This window comes from Phalacrocorax carbo, chromosome 6, assembly GCF_963921805.1.
Source record: "Phalacrocorax carbo chromosome 6, bPhaCar2.1, whole genome shotgun sequence".
Lineage (NCBI taxonomy): Eukaryota > Metazoa > Chordata > Aves > Suliformes > Phalacrocoracidae > Phalacrocorax > Phalacrocorax carbo.
Window position 1 is genome coordinate 16064715 of NC_087518.1, and position 17423 is coordinate 16082137.

General features: G+C 34.5%; 1 protein-coding gene across 2 annotated transcripts in view; it reads right to left on the reverse strand.

Moving 5' to 3' along the window:
- The window catches only part of CACNA2D3 (calcium voltage-gated channel auxiliary subunit alpha2delta 3), a 491034-nt gene that overhangs the window by 46844 nt on the left and 426767 nt on the right, over positions 1-17423 (reverse strand). For both annotated transcript variants that reach the window (XR_010373325.1, XM_064453883.1), the window contains exons 28-29: positions 4167-4228; positions 3174-3218 (exon numbers count right to left, since the gene is read on the reverse strand). Coding sequence is in view for 1 of the 2 variants with exons in the window: in XM_064453883.1 (XP_064309953.1) it covers positions 3174-3218; positions 4167-4228 (107 nt within the window). In the remaining variant the exon portion in view is untranslated. The remainder of the gene's footprint in view (positions 1-3173; positions 3219-4166; positions 4229-17423) is intronic.

Sequence of the window (17423 nt, forward strand, 5' to 3'; positions counted from 1 at the left end):
TCACCAAGGTTCACACTATTACTAGATTTCTCCATATGCTTACATGGCTCCTGCTGGTGTCAAGTCAAAGTAGTTTAAAAGGCTTTAAACTGGTTGTGTTTTCTTTGCATGTGGATGCAAAGAAATTCTTTGCAAAAGAATTTCTGCATGAATATTTAGCAAAGCATATGACTATTTTTATTAACTGCCAACACGATAAAAAAAGAGGCGATTGCTTCTGGCTGTGCCCTCTTGGAATCTTTATCAGTGTGTACTTGCTTCTTAGCGAGAACAGGCCAAAACTATTTTTTGCAGCAATGATGATGTTTGTTTTGATGAAGTAGTTGGACACTTTGCAGCAGGAGCATGCTTTACACAAGAAATTATGTCATATTACTATTCTATCAAATGCTATTGCAAATGAAAAAAGTAATCTCTGCCTAGTTTTTAATCCCCAAAACATGGTGGTTTAGGCTAAACAATGAGGAGATGTTATACAGCACTCTAACTTTACCCAGGCTACCTCCAGTTATATCTCTCAAGCTGGTTGGCTATGACCGGAAACGCACTGATGAAAATCCTTAAAGCTACTGGAAACAAGTCAAGGTAAAGCTTGCACATTAAGTCTATAGCAAGCCTCAGTAAAGCAAGGCCTCAAAACTTAGGTAATTAACAATTCTACAGACCTTCTTTTTCAATAGATGTCTGATCATTCTTAGGAGAATGGGGTAATAAACATTATGAGCTCACCTTAAAATCGGTTCATATGTAAATGACAGCCTGAAATTTGGGCTAAGTAAGAACTTTTACCCACATCTGTGTGGAATCTGCTTTGTTTATTCATTACTTCTTGGAAGTTTTCTACTTAGAAAACTTTAATTATTAGAATGATACAAGCTTTAAATGGACGAGTCTGTAAGTTGTTATAGCTAGAAATGCAAAAGATATGTTGACTTATATGGTCCATTTCATTGCCAAAGATGGCGTGATCATCAGGCCTTTGTGTTTTGGCTTACTGCAGATTTTATTTTCTATTATTTATTGCTATCTCTACCCTCCAACTGTTAGATCCCCGGGTCCTAGTAGAGGAATTATAGTTTCTTGTAAGTTTTGCTGATTTGGTATGCTGAAGAAGTTAGTGTTCCACTCCTGTAACTGCTGATGTTTTAAGTTCTGCCTTTCTCCCTGGAATGGTTTTTGTGATCTAAACCTCATAATAAGCAGACGTGTATCTTTTAAAATTTTATCACTGCAGCTATGTCCTGGACTCAATAAAACACATTTCAGTGTCACAGTATATGAGGTTGTGAAGTAGCATCCTAGAAGTGAGATTGCTAGGACTGATGATGTACCTTTTAAACTTTTTATAAATTAATTTACACAGAAGTAGTAAAAAAAATTAAAATAACGTTTTCCTTAAACAACTAAATATCCAATACAATAATAGCACACTTTAGGAAGCACTCCTCAAACACATTCGTGAACTTTTTTTAACCATGGTTATTTAAAGTTTTGAATTACCTATTTTCAGGAAAGCCCAACTCTGCTAACTTTCACTACAGGAAACATCACACAGTGCCTTATGTAACCATTCTTGTTAATTTTTTTAATGTCCTGAACAGCCCTGAACAAACAGTGCTACAAAACACAGAGCATACTCCAAATGAATTAACTATTGTATAGGCAGAATTACAGTCAGGGCAGCGGTGCAGGTGATGGAGATTTCATTGGAAATACATTAACACAGGGCAAGCAGCACCTCTGTGATAGGAAGTGGGAATCTATTTCAAATACTGGGATGGTCAGAGAGAGACATGAGACTATACGAATAAGTAGAGACAGCAGACAAAGAGAAAATAAAGACTTATGGAATACCACAAATAATATATGTGGGTTCCTACTGTAAAAAGTAGTGACACAAACTTGTGAGAACTTGAAGATATTCAGAACAAATGGCTTCAGAGAAAAGAGATGAGAAGGCATTGTTGAAACACCAGAGTTTACAACGGTGGGGGTAACTGCTCAGTTTTTCATGGCTTGTGGTGAGTACTCTATGTTATGCTTTGCTGAAAATGGTGTAAAAACTAATGATGTGCTTACTGCTGACTCTTAGCCACACAGATAGAAGCTTTCCTGAAAACACTGAAGCATGTACAAAAAACTGAATAAAACTGTACAAAAACTTTATAACTGTATTAAAAAAAATCTTATCCTACTTTAAAAAAGATTGCAAAACCATTGTATTAGAGTGAATTATAGAGCCAAACAGGCCTTTTATGTATGTTTTGTAATAGTTCTTTTGGCGACTGTATGAAAAGTATCATACAAATACAGCCTGCAGTTTTTATTTCCAGATATATGAACTTACATTTTATCCCACTTAAATTCATCTGCCTTGTTCAAGCACAGTTTGTCAGGTGATCCAGATCTCCTCACACCATTCACTCATGTTAGAGGTAACACATGGATGTTATCAGTAATTACTTTTTCTTCCAAATCACTAACTATACATGATACGATATCTCAAAACCAATTCTGATTGTCTAGAATCTTGTATGCCTAATTCCTTCCCATATATCAATACAGTCTGTGCTTTATCAACCACTTTTTAATTCACTTAACCTGTGTTACATTGGTTGCTTAACCAAAACATCATATGGTATGACATCAAATGCTTTGTAAAAATCTATGCATATGATATTAAAAATACTATTTTTATATAACAAATTAAACTACACAAAAAGCTACTTTGAAGAGTTTGTTAAGCCAAACTGTCTAAGGTTACTTTTTTTTGTTTGTTTCTGAAGTACTATTAATGTATTAGTTCTGCACAGATTCAACTCGGAATTCATGTCTAATTCTAGTGTGAACATCAGCGATTAGCTTCTAAAATGAACAATGGAGTAGTAAAAAAATGCCTTAGAACAGCTTCAAATTATTTCCAAAACTGGATTCACAAAGCACAAGTTACAATGCATATTTGAGGTATTGGTGTCAATCTTGTAATAAAATGGATGTTTGTAAGCAGTCATTTAAAAAGTTTCACTATCTAAATAGAATAATATTTAGAAGGTGATTCCAGATTACACCAGGAGATTATAATGTAAAATGAGATGTTAAAACTAAATTCATCAGCTTTATGTTCTACTGCACTAGAGGTATGAATGAAAAAAAAAATTCTCTTAAATACTTACTTCGTCATCACAACTTATAGAGCATCTGCCATCGAGAGATGCACACTAGAGATATCAAAAATGAATAAAATATTTTAATTTCTTATTTGATTATTACAAAATATGACATTTTAAAAATCCATTTGAGCACAATTATAAAGAAGTTGATATTGATTACATTTTTATCTGACAGCAGTTGTTCTAAAAATGACTAGGACAGTTTTAAATCTGTTCACCAATCTGGTCTGTTCCTGTCTGCAGAGAAAGGGTGCATTCACTCTGTAACAATTTCAACTCTCTTAAACACCATAATTTCCTCCATGTGTTAGAAGTTTGGAGACCATTTGTAAGTAAGAATACATGATTTTCCAATAGGGGTGGGGTAGGACCTGCATTTTAGGGCTTATTTTCTGAAACAATACAGTTCCAATCTATTCTCAAAATAAGGATGGCATTTCCTAATCTTTAGAAAGTACATTATTATCCTCTTGAATGAGTACAAATTCTATATTCTGAACATTTTAGGTATAGTTTATTAAAGACTATGAACACCAAACATAATTCAGTAATCCAGTTTAGTTTATTAATCTATGTGATAATTCAGTTACTGAATGTTAGAAGATAGGTCCTAAGTAAGTGAGAAGACATAATTCTGCTATCACTGAAGATGAATAAACATCACAGTTTGGTTTACTGTTTCCACTTCGTCTGAGGGAGAAAATCAACATGTGTCAGGCCAACAAAGTAACTCATTATGTATAGGCACTTAAAATTAATAATCTTTCTATTTGCTTCCATAAAAATGGGATCAAGCAACTCTTTCTGACCACTGAATTCTCTTATTTGTAATTATGAACTGGAATGTAAATCAGAAAAGCTAGACGTTATATATTTCAAATACGTAGTTTCTTTACAATAGTTTTGCTGTGACAAAAAAAAATGCAGATCATCACCTGCACAGTTAGAAAGCTGTTGTGGATTCAATGACAAAGAAAATCTCAATTTAAAATATACCTGTCTGCTTGCAGTCCAAAATTTCCGCTGGAAAAATTCAAGTTTCATCTGGATACCTACAGCTGGGAAAGACACAAATAATAATATTAAGAAAAAAATAAAACCAGTGTGTTTAACTCAAATTATTATTTGAAAGCAATCAGAAGGAATAACAGTGTATAATATAAAGGGGAAGTAAGCCCTGAAATAAAAACCCCACAACTAATTAAATTGAAGAGACCACGCAGTCATATTTTAACCACTTACAGTTTGATTAAACATGAAGATATTGCTATTATAATGTGAAGAATACACAAGGCAAACATTAATTAAATTGCATATGCCTCCATAATTAACATCAAAGAACCACAAGCTTAGCATATTTCTGTCCACATCTATCTCAAATTCATACTTTACTGATACCAATATAACAGCTGTAGGAACACACATTATGTATTTTGTGCTGAAACACATGAAGATGTGTTGAAACAACATGAAAACTCTGCTTAACATTTCAAGTTATTGGGTTTGGGTCATTTAATCCATGAATTACCAGTGGAACACAAGAAGCCTGTTTCAAACATTAAAAACTTCTTTAAAAAATTGAAATTAAGAGCATTATCTGCAGTTCTGTCAAATGAAAGTCTCTGACAAAAATTAGTGGTTTTTTTAAAGATGCTAATGATAATAGCTTATAATTTTTTAATAATGATTCAAGATACTAATGGTTTGAATTACATATTTCTCATAAACTCAGGTGGGATTATGTTTTTCCTAATAGAAGTGAACCTTTCTTCCAGCCTAGTCTGATGTTCCTATCAGACCTAGCACTACATTGTTTCTATTGAACAACAATATAATGCATTATGGTTTGCATAAGCTCCAAAGGCAGTTGATTCTTCTGGTTTCACCTGCCTGAACTAAGACAATGATAACATATCCATCTACCTGTGCTGAAAGTTTCTGAATTAGCTTCCTTTTATTAAAAAAAAAAAATTAATATGATGAATATGTCAGGAATACAGGGACAGAAGGGCTAAAGACGTCTGCTTTGATTGCTCTTACCAGCTATTGCTGCATCCCTAGACCATACCAGTTATGCTCCCGCTTACTCACAGAGCACACCTTGTGCCAGGCTTTTCTGCAAAAGTGTTTCAGTGCTGGCCCTGTACCAAGTGATATTCCAGTCGTTCTGTTCAATTTATCAATGGGTTCTAGTTCAGTGCCCTACAGATCTTTCATGTCAGCTTAGAGGATACATAATTGCCAGGGTAAAAAGAATGAACTGAGCCCTAATGACTATAGATTAAAACCTTAGTATACTATTTTCTTCACAAAAGCTACAGTTTTTAAAGACTTGAAAGTCTGAAGACCTAAATTCTAGCAAATTCATTGCTACAATGTTTTGTTTAAAAACAAACAAAGCTTAAAAAATTCAGTTGTTTTGGAAAAATTGAAGAAAATTTTATTTACTCATTCTTCCTCTAGGATCCACAGCAGGGATCATTTAAAGACATATTTACATTTAGATTACTGGTACGTGCTTTTGCAAATGCACACATGCTGATGTCATGCATATATTTTATTTTGTGTTAGCAGGTAGGAAAAAGTATGTGAAATGAAATCTGTAATGAGCTGATACAATGGGATGTGAAATTGCATAAGGAATTTTCTTATGATAGCAGGTTATAAATAGTTTTATGCTATCTGTAACTCATGGACATTTTTGCTTAAAAAAGTAAGTAGAGAAATCCAGTTCTCCTTTTGAATAAACTCCAGAGGAGACTCTCTCCAGCTACATTTTATTATCTAGTAATTTATTTTATGGTCTATGAGAAGATGCTATCTGACAGCCATGCAGCACATATTTTTTTCATCTGTTGTTTGCCTTTAGGTTCATTCCTAGCATGCAGGTGACCTGCACGTCCTACTGCCTTTTCCAAATGGAGGCAAAACACACACATTTTCAGGAACTTTCCACAAGGGAATCATGTTGCTTCTGGATGCTATATCAGTATTTGAAACGTCAATCTCATACTACATTTCTACTAATCCATTTAATAATGTAAAAATTAATGTATAACCATTTATATCACTAAAAGTCTTCTTGATTTCAGCAAGTAAAGTTTATGCCTTGTTTTCTGCATGTGAGCATTCCTGTTGAATTCCCTGAAGCAAGACACACGATCAACGTTAGATACACGAATAGGTACCTTGCTGAATAAAGGCCTAGACTGGACTCACAGTCCGAGACTCCAACCTGCAAAGAACATCATCTTTTGCAGACTTTAGGTGGAATCAATAGCATTCTGATCATGGAGGATCAGACTTCTTTTCCAAAAGATACAGAATGAACAAGCTTTCTAAGCAATAAAACATGATATCTAAGGGAAACTGGAGCGAGCAATAGTTGTCTTTATTCTGCATTGGAAAAATGTAAATTCTTAAATCTGTGTTGCGAATCTTTAAACGTTTCTGAGCTCTCAGTTTAAAGGTAACCTGACAGGAACTACTGGAGTCAACCTCACTTTTCATCTGAGTCATAGCTGTAAGCCAGTAGGCATTTTATTCTGGGGAACAAAAGAAATAAGATATACAGGTCCATGGAGCTGCATCTTTCCCCAAGTGATTTTATAACAGCATCCTCTGGCTAATCTGTTCTGAATGGCTGAGTTCCTGAAAAAAAGAATTTTCAAAAGAATTTAGATTTTTAAAGATGCAGATTTTCAGAAGTGTTTATGTAGAGTTGCTATTACCTCTTACTGATTTCTATGGCTCCATAACGAAGCAGGTTCCTGATCTGTTTAAGCATTTCTATAAACCCTTCAAAATGCTTGTCTCCACCTCTGGACTCTCAGGTGCTTTACAAATTCTGTTCCTCACTCATGAACACTAACAACTTCAACCACCTATACTTACTATAGAGTACCTCTCAACAAAGGATCTCAAAATAGTCACTAAATGTGGTTAAGTCTTTATATTCTTATTTTATTGCTGAGAAAATGATGCATAAAGGAGATGTATATCAGATCTTTGTGTGAACTTTGTTATTGAGAATCACAATAGCGAGGTTTAGAATAAAACACAGATCTGTGCTCTCCCAAGCCTTGTTCTATCAGTTAGAAATACTGCTGCTCATTAATACACACAGATGAGTGGACTGTGATTAGATACTGTCCATTTAAGGTCCTGATAAGGTTGACCCTTTGGAGCTTGCAATCTTATTAGAGACACCACCACCCAGAGCAGAGAAGCAGTTGCCAAAATTGAGAAAATTATCAAGTTCACTATCCTGATTATGTAAAAGGACAGAGTTGTTATCAAACATAATTTTAAGGTTTAAGCCTGTAAGAAACATTTATTAAACTTTGAAGGATGAAGAAAAAGATCTATTCCACTACATTTATGGAAGTTCATCCATTTGTGCTTACATATCCAACACATATATCATCTTTCCAAGACTTATAGTATATCTAAACTGCAAAATCCCAGTACAGATCAATAACGATGATATTAGAATACACAATATTCCATTATATGTCAGTGATAAACCTCCATAATTTAGATATTATTTGATCTGCCATGGCTGGTCTGTTTGAAATACCTGGCAAAAGAAAATTTGATTAAAAGTCATTTTTGTTTCTTGTAAACTATTAATGAAACTGTAATAAACATTAAGAAACAATTGAAACTTTTGTTCCCTCATAATGAAGTGGCCTTTATACACAAATTTGAGCAGGATGTTGGACTAGCTGACCTTTGGAGATCTCTCCCAGTCTAAATTATTTTATGATTCTAAGATTTAAGTGTAAATGTTTTTAGAGAAGTCCTAAATATATAGCCTAGAATCTTCCTTAAATAAAAAGAAAGTGAATAGGTACTGGTTGTCTAGTGTCCAGTATAAATTACTTACTACATGAGAGCGAATCTGAAACAGTAACAAAATAGTTACAACAAAGCTCATGTAAAAGATTCCATGTGCATGTTTTAATGAGTTGCACAATGGAAGGCTGTAGTATAAAGACAACTGAAATACTGGGACTAATTTCTATGAAACACAGAGCATCCCTCGTCACAAAGATGACAGGAGGCAAGCAGCTGCAGTTTTGTTTTCATAGTATTAGCTCTATGAATTTTCATGCTTTCTTGGACAGACTGTGAGGGGAAATAAAAGATAGTGAGTAATACTAGGTTTGCTCCCACTCCAGCAGATTCCCATGATTTCAGCAGTAGTGTACTTTGTGTAGAAACTGAAGGCCCAGGCATTATCAATTTAGTTAGTCTTCCTTACTTTTTAAAAAAAGACTCAGTTTATCTTTACCTAAATTTTAAAAGAGCTTTATCACTAATCTCTGATGTACAATATCATTGAAGGAGGTAAAATACAAATGCATCTTAAACTTAGTCTACTCTGGTCAAGGTAATAAAACATTATAGGGGCAACATTTTAAGCGTAACACAAAACAGATTACATAGTTCCTTTGTGAAGTATTTCCTCCATTAGAATTTTGTAATCCTTTTACTTGTTATTAAATAATGAAGTGCTACATGAGGGTTGGACTTGATCTGCAGTTGGACTTGATGATCCAAGGGTCTTTTCCAACCTAAACAATTCTAGGATGTGTACCTATGTTGCAGGATAGGAGAAAACTCAGCTCCCATAAACATGGTGTGGTGAAAGCAACAATAGACATTTTCTTTGAAGAGGTGTGTCTTAATGTGAGACTTTAACGTCACCATTTTAGTTTCTTTATATTTTGTTCCTCACACAATTCCATATAGGAACATCCCTGTCACCGAATGAGTAACCTCTAAATATTCTATATCCTATGCAATATATAATAAATGACAATTATGAACGTCTCCTGCAATTCAGCTAATAATAATTTGAATGCCTCTACATTCAAAAGAATTAGCAGTCTTAGTGTATGGGAAAATAATTTTCTTTTCAACCCCTGAGGTGATACTAAAGCATTTTTGCAGGCTTTTTTTCCCTGAGCTTTTCAAGAACACTGTAATGATCGCAGGATATTTTTTGGTCGGGTCAGTTAATGCCTTAAGAACTATTCAAATATACTTCAAAACGTTTTAGAGCCAATACATTTTTCTGAGCAATCCCTAGATGTTCAGCGTTTCAGAACTTCAGAATGAAATACCTGTGCTCCAAGCTACTTTATATTTAAATCTATGTTTTACAAACTGGCTTTATGTGGTGAAAAGGGGAAACTTCAGAATTATATCTCCCATGTCACCAATTCCTTGTTTAGTCTCTCCCAGTGTAACTGCTACCACTGAGGTTAAAGTAAAAAAGTGTATTTGCAATGAAAATTTTCTAAAGATTGCTCAGCAATGTATCCAGATAATATCCACATTTTTAATTAAAAACAAAACACAAACAACATAAACAATAATTGATCTTTACATGGAATATATATTTTAAAGTATATTATCAAGTATTCTTCAACATTTGTAGGCTTGGTTTAATCAAAATGACCAAGGGATATAAATTATTTTTCTTCATCCAGGAAAAAAAGTGAGTAAAGATGAGGAGAAAAGATTTTGTCTTCACTGCTGCCTTTCTTTTGTAATGCCACTGGGGAGGGTGGCCTGGAGCTAGAGGTATACAGGAGATCAACTTATGTGAGATGACGGAGGGGTATTAAGACTCTTTCTCCATGTAACACAAAATCTATAATTTCAAATGAATGTTGCAAATCCAATTTTTTGTTTCAATCATGTTAGCAAATTTACTTAGGTGATTCTAGTAAATACCTTTAATGCTGCCTATGGAAAACAGTTATTAACTCCCTGAGATTTCTTTCCTTTGCTTAATAAAGCGGCTGCTATTCTGTAGTGCATACTCCATGAAATAACAGATGGTTGAGAAGTTAAAATCTTGGCTCAGTGATAATTACCGTTAAATAAGTGACTTCCGTATGCATTGATTCTGTGGCTGAGGGTAATGTTTTACTCTTTCAGTGAGATGCTTTAAGGACAGTATTGGGAAGTGCTTAACTGCTACAGAGCTCAGGACTGCTTAGTATCAAGGCAAACATAAAGGAAAACAAATAACTACTCAGAACAGATCAGGACTGGCTGAGTTCCTTTCAAGATCTCCATGGTGAAGCAAATGGACAGAAAGATAAGGAAAGCCTTCCTCAACAAATTACAGCCATGCACAGAATTACAAGAGCTTTTAGGCTCTAAGTAAAAATAATCATCTCCTACTTAAGAGAGGAAAATAGATTAGACTGATTTATTTCAGGCAAGAGAGGAGCTGAATCTCCCTATAAACCTAGCAGAGGGATTCCAAATACATAATTAAGGAAAAAGTAGTAAAAACTAAAAATATTTCCATTCTGTGAAATATCTATAGAACATTACACTATATAAAAGCACTAGATCAGCAAGGTTAGAAAAATATCTTAGGGTCTCCTTTCCCTTTTCCTACAGAATACAGTATAGACTAAGATTCTTTCTCCTATTAAAGACGCACAACATTTTGAGGACACTTAGGTCTCCTATTTCTGATGGAATTATCTTAAATGAGGTTTAACTTGGCTTAAATATAAGAAGTCTTGGAGACAGACTTGTAGCAGGATTATTTTTTTAATCTATATCACCTTTGTGTATTAAGCTTAGACTCCTTAAGATTCCCTTCTTTCTGCTTAGTCTCATTACCTCTTATTACTATCTTTTAAAATACCTAATAACTAAATGTGAAATATTCCAGAACACCTTTAACTACTTTAAAAAAAGTTGATTGCACTTTTATATTTATATTCTAAAACTGTTTCAGTTAAAAATCTCTGTCTTGAGTTTTTAACTCATCCAAATAATGAGATGCTGAATATTACACCCAACACATAATATTGAGAAATAAACACCATAACTGCCAAAACACACCTGTAGTACAGATTAGTGGAAGACTCCCATTACTAAAGACCGTGCCCTTAAAAATACTTGTAAAACATATGTTATGTACTGTAATTAAAATGTACACATTTTTTCCCCTCAATTTCAAGAAGTCTTAGCTAATAAATTAGAGGTATTCCAACAGGCACTCTCTTACAGTAGTATAGTTATGTTCTAGTATCATCCCAACATAGCTGTATTCCCAGTGATAGTCATTCTTTCATCACATGCAGGATATATAAAAAATATGAATGATCATTCGTAAAATGTGCACTTCCCAGACTGCTTCTAATCCCAGTTTCAGTTTACTTGCACAATAAAATGCAGTTTCACCCTTCCAAACTTCACACTTCATTCAGTTTCCTTCTTGATCTCAGTGATCTTTTCCATTCTACCCATACCTTCCTCTTCTCACCCCAGCCCATTTTCTTCAGGTCCTATTTTCAAAAAGATGATCCCCAGAATTTTCTTTTAATATGAAAAAATATTAGTTTTATTATATGGAATGTCTGAACCTGATTCAGACATCCAACACAAAAACATCAGCCTAACAGTTTAAGTTTAGCTATTTTTTAATATACTGAAAGCATGAGCTTACAACTGGAAGTGTTGTGTAACCTCAATACTTCATACTGATACTAGCCACATTCATAATGAACTGTTGTAAGTAGCCTGTGATAAAAGACTGAAATTGACAAAAAGCTGTGCCAAACTAAGGCATAGTTCCTACCCCAGCAAAAACAAAATATCAGTTATATATTTGGATAAGATACTACTATTATTCACAAACTGTTCTCTGCAATGTGTTGTTTTGTTGAGAGTATTTTTTATATTTTACTATTTATCTCTGTGAAGATTTCTAATGTTCTTTACAACTTTTCTTGTAGCTTCTCCAGCATGAAACCTTCTTGTCTATCCGCACAATGTGTCTATTGCATATTTAGGTACCCTTACATTATTTTAATATTTTACAGTTATTTTAATATTAAACCCATTTGAAATCCATGTAAATACGCACCTACCTTTTCCACCAAAATCTGAGCTACAGTGCCTCATTAACATTTACAGATTGCTTTTTTCCTAAAACAATTTTTTTTAAACCTAGATACAATGTAAAATAAAATAAAATAAATCTCAAAGTGCCAATTATCATGTAGAATTGGGTTCTAAACAATAATCAGGAAAAAGTACTATATTATTACTAGTATCTTACCTTTATCTTCTTATCATCAAGTAAGTGGAATGACTGCACACACACATACATTTTAAAGTCCTATATAATTATCAGTTTGTTATGGGAGGCAGTTTTCATATGTCATAATACACCATAAGATTTTAGCAACACAAAGAAGACTTCCTTCATCAGAACTATCAGGATGCAACATGTAAATGAGTGAATTCTTCTTAAACAGACAATAGAAAGGTGAAGTTCTGCCTCTTTGGCAGATGGCTCATGAACCTCAAACCTGCTATTTTCTTCAAGAAGATTTTTAGAATTAGTGGTGGAAGCTGTTGTCTGGATGGAAACTCCCAAGATACAGGGAAGGCAGTGGCAACTGGTATTTCCTGGAGGCGAAGCTCAAGCAGAGAGGGAGGAGATATTGTGAACTTGACGTGAGGCCAAGCTGAAAGGGGAGCAGGATGATGATTGCTGGGAGGCTGAAGTTCATCCAAACTCAAACCACCAGGGAAAGCTGACGGGCTTGGTTTGCAGCCAACCCCTGACAAACTGAACTGTGGAGGGCAGTCTGTGAACATCATCACAAACCAGACTCCCTTTGACTCCCTGACACATATCTTCCTTCTGGAGGACTAATGAAGTAGCAGCAGGAGCAGGAGGAAACACAGAAAGGATATAAATTGAGTGAAAACATAAGAAAATATAGACGCTGTTGACTGAAAGTCCATTGCCTTTTCAGGAGGCTTGACTGAGGAGCTTGGAGGAAAACGGGTTATCTGTAAATTATCATTCAGACAGTTACACTGTATTGCAAACTTTACAAGATAGTAGCTCATGTGCTGCCAACACTCTAACAAAGGGCTCCCACAGAAATCTACTAATTTACCCCATGATAAGCCTTGTGTACCAGGAGCATAGCTTAAGGGAGCTACATGGGAATCCATTTGTAATTTAAAAAAAAAATGACAACAAACAAACCCACAGAACCAAAAAACCCCAAGAAAAAACCTCCTTGCATAAGCCTGGAGGAAGGTAACTACTTGGAATGCACAATTACACTAAGTGCACTTTGCTGGAAAGATACCTTGTTCCTGAGAAATACAAGGAGTACACTGATAGTGTAAAAGATTGGTTTAGACTGCACAATTTGAAGGGGGTGAGGTGGGGCACAGTTAAGCCCTATCTGGAGTATCTTCCCGTGACTTTTAGAAAATACCTGACACCTACTGACACCTGGTTCATTCCATAGAAAAATGGAAGGGAGGAAAGAAAGAAGGAAGGGAGGAAAGGAGGAAGGGAGGAAGGGAGAGGAAGGTTGGTTGAATAGTATTATTACCCTGAGGAATGCTTCCATAGCATGCAGCGAGAAGGCAAGTGTCATCATAAAGAAAACTGTCCTTGTGGCAGGATTTTTATAAAGAGTTCCTATGAGCATTCAGCTTTCTTCCAACAACCCCTTGCATGGCCACTAGTCTGACAAATATTTCTGAATTCTGATGATACAGGAAGCATGTGAAGACTGAAATCTGATCACAGTTACACTAAAATAATGAAGCAGTGATGGTATTTAATAACTCCCTAACCATTTTTTAGTTTTATAGGGCTTTCTTGCTCATTTTTTGGCAATGTTCAAGTACATCCCATGACTGAAACAAAAAATAAGAACAATATATATTTGTAAGCACATTTAGAAATCTTAAGGGAGGATCCATGACTTGCCAAGTTCTCAAGAAAAGCTTTACTTCTTACAGCTGAGGTCCTAGTTCAGAGTTGCTTAGCCAGTATACCTTTCGCATCTCAGCCAAAGGGCTGTGATTTCAAGTCTGCAGTTAATGAACCCTGAGTCTCAAAGTTTAGACAAACATCCAGAAATTAGGATACTTATCTGAACTCTTGAAGACTGTGAGCAGATTCTCCTAGAAGATGTCAGGCTTTCTGCTTCCACTTGCACCTAAAATATGTGTCCAAACTTTGAGAGTATCTTCTTTTCTCAGATTTTCCCCTCACTACTATCTAATTGTATTGACAAAAAATTCCATACGTACATATCTCAGCATTGTGAGAAAGGCTGATTTAAGAAATAGGGAAAGCTTCTGTTGCTCTTATTTCCAAAGAGGGTTATCCCACCCAAACTGAAATCCTGTCATAGCAGAATGGCTACAAGTTGTCCTACTGCCAGGCACAGAATACTTTGGAAGAGACATTAAAGGTAAATGTTGCGGCATCCACTGCAAAAGGAACTCATGAGGTCTCTGTCCAGTTTGTCCCATGTCAGCTCAATACCTTCTATTGTACCATTGACCTAGAAGCCAAGGCATGAAGATTCTACTGCTACCAATCCTAGCATGGAGGGGAGAGTGCTAGAATTCAATTCTTCCCACCTCCAGAACACACTGACTACCAACTGCTTGCTCTATCCAGTTATCGTCGTGGGTACTTGCATGCATACAAGGTCTGCCAACATATGAAATCTCATTAGTCAAATGAAATTTTGGACACCAAGTGAGAAAACATCCACATTTTTTTCAAATCACATAATTTGGAAATAAGTCTTGGATCTCTTATTGACTGAGTTGTTATTATTATAACTGTGACATTCTCTACAAACTGTTTGTGCTATACTGTTATTAGGAAATTACTTTGAATTACTAAAAGCATGAATAATGTTATTTGAAGTCAAATAATACATCAGAAATACTTCATAATGAATACAACTCTCCAGCCTTTCACCACCATACCTACTGGATGTTTTAAAAGTAAAATATTTACTGAAATGTTCCAGAATAGTTTTCATGTTTTTATTTTTCTAAGATCACTACTTTATTTAACCATGTTTTTGTTGTTTAACCCCATAATGGTAATCTATACTTTTAGAAAGATACAAAAAAATGTACATGCCCAAAAGACTCGGTGCTTACATTTTTTTTGTGTTTTAAATAGACCTGAGTAGTTCCATAGTATTCTGTAGTTGCAAACACAAAGAAAATAGCACTGATGGATTTGCAGCCCTCTTGATTTATGTTTGTCTTTTACTGAACAATTTTAAAAGACAGTAATAGCAAAAGATACAGACATTATACTTTTCCATGAACAGTATTTGCTGCAAAAGCTGCTTTGTTTGCCTGTTTTTTTCATTTTTGGATCAAATATGCATTTTTTTTTTTTTAATGAAAAGAACACAGCTCAACAGTTCAACAAAAAGAGGAGGTAATGATTGAGCTATAATCTAGCATTCTTGGAATATCCTGAACTAGAGATTTAAACGATGTCAGGAGCAGAAAGTAATCTTAGATTAACACTGAAAGATTTTCCAGTATACTGAAATATAAGTTTTCTTCTTTTTTATATTCTCCATCTTTGTATGTTTAAAAGAAAAGAAATACCATCTTCCAGGATGTATTCAGTATATTACATATAAACATCTTACTTGAAGATGTATACTTTATTCAGTTTCTAAGCCCATGGATTAACATCAGCCATAATCTGGACATTTTCACATTTACTTAGCTTAGATTATATTGCCAGCAATTTGAAACCCTGTCAAGAAATGTTAATTATACCTCTCAGGAATAAACTATATTGGGGAAAATAATTTATCTAATCTGAAGATATCTATCTATATTTATCTATAATTTATCTTTATCTAATCTGAAGAAGTTCAACTGTGTGAACTGGAAAATAGCTAATGTGTATCCAACAGGTCAGGTGTTGAGGGATAGAATGACAGCTTTCTATTTTACTTGTCTACTTACCATATTTCAGGAAAAATAACAAATTAATATCTTCAGAATTGCTACATACACCTATATACTCTTCAGCAGAAATGTTTGCTTAGGTCTGATCTTGTGCATATTCATGAATTGAGAGAGGTCTTCATGTTGCTGAAAATTAGTCAAGAGCTTATTTGCTTCATTAGACAAAGTTGAAATGACCTCCTTAATGCCACAAAATACAAAGAACAATCTCTTGACTAATTTATGGCTGAGTACATAATAAATGTCTTGAAAGAATACTGCAAGAAAACAATAAAGAAGTTTTTTTTTAAAATGTTGAGACTGATAAAATTAAAAGACACTGACAGATTTTTAAAATTTCTTGATAAAATGTCATCATTGCTTGAGATGTGTGTGCCAAGTTATGCTCATAAGTGAACTTCTTGGGGTGAGTTAACTTCTGTAAATAGTGTAAGTCCTGACATGACTTCCACAACAGAAGTACAAATGTACTATACTTCCATCATATAAACCATTACCCAGATGCTTCAACAAGTAGTATATTACAATTTATATCCTAATGATTAGTAGGATTTAGCTGTCAATATTGCAGTAAAGCATATTTTAGAGGTATAAAGTAATAACTTTTGAGGAAAATCAATATCATGGATACCAGCTGTAATCCTCTTTAATGGAACAGCTTTGAAATAAATCGGGAAGATCTGCTGAAAGGTAGCTGTCTTTGATATTCCATTAAACTAAGGATTTATCATACTAAATAGCTTCTTTTTCTACTAAGTTGCACGATAGGTGCAAATTCAGCTGGGGCTTCTGCCTGAAAGGTGTTGAGCACTGTTAGTGCTCATTGAAGTATATGAGAGTTAAGGGATGCCCAGCATATGATAAGAATACTTAGCACCTTCCAGAATGGTGCTCTGGAGAATGCAAAAAGTCCTCAAATCTCCACTCAAAAAAGGACTTTTGGCAAGAATTGTCAGAAATTATGTTGTCGTATAAATGCAAACCTATTATTGACTTACAAAGAAAGTTAGCCTTCCATCAGCCAGATTTTTATAGCTCTTAAGGCATATACCAAAGGGAGAGTGATACTGATGGGATTTCCAGAAGCACTTATTTCACACTGTGTTCAATGAACATTAGATCATTATTCTGAAGTGTCTACTGTATTCCTAGGCATCAAAGTAAATTTGAAATACCACTTTCCAAAATGTAGACATTTCTAAATGAGAAAAGTTCTCTTGGAAATTTTGCTATAAGATATTTTATAAAACATTTCATTTTGTAATAGGGTCAATTCAATCAACTCTGCATTTTACTGCTGTTTTGCAAACAAGGATGCCAGAATCTCTTTCAGAATTAATAAATCTTCTTAGCATGTCTATAGGGAAGCAAAGATTATCTTCTCTATTATTTTAGAGTACAGAGCTGATATGCTCTACCCTAAGGGAA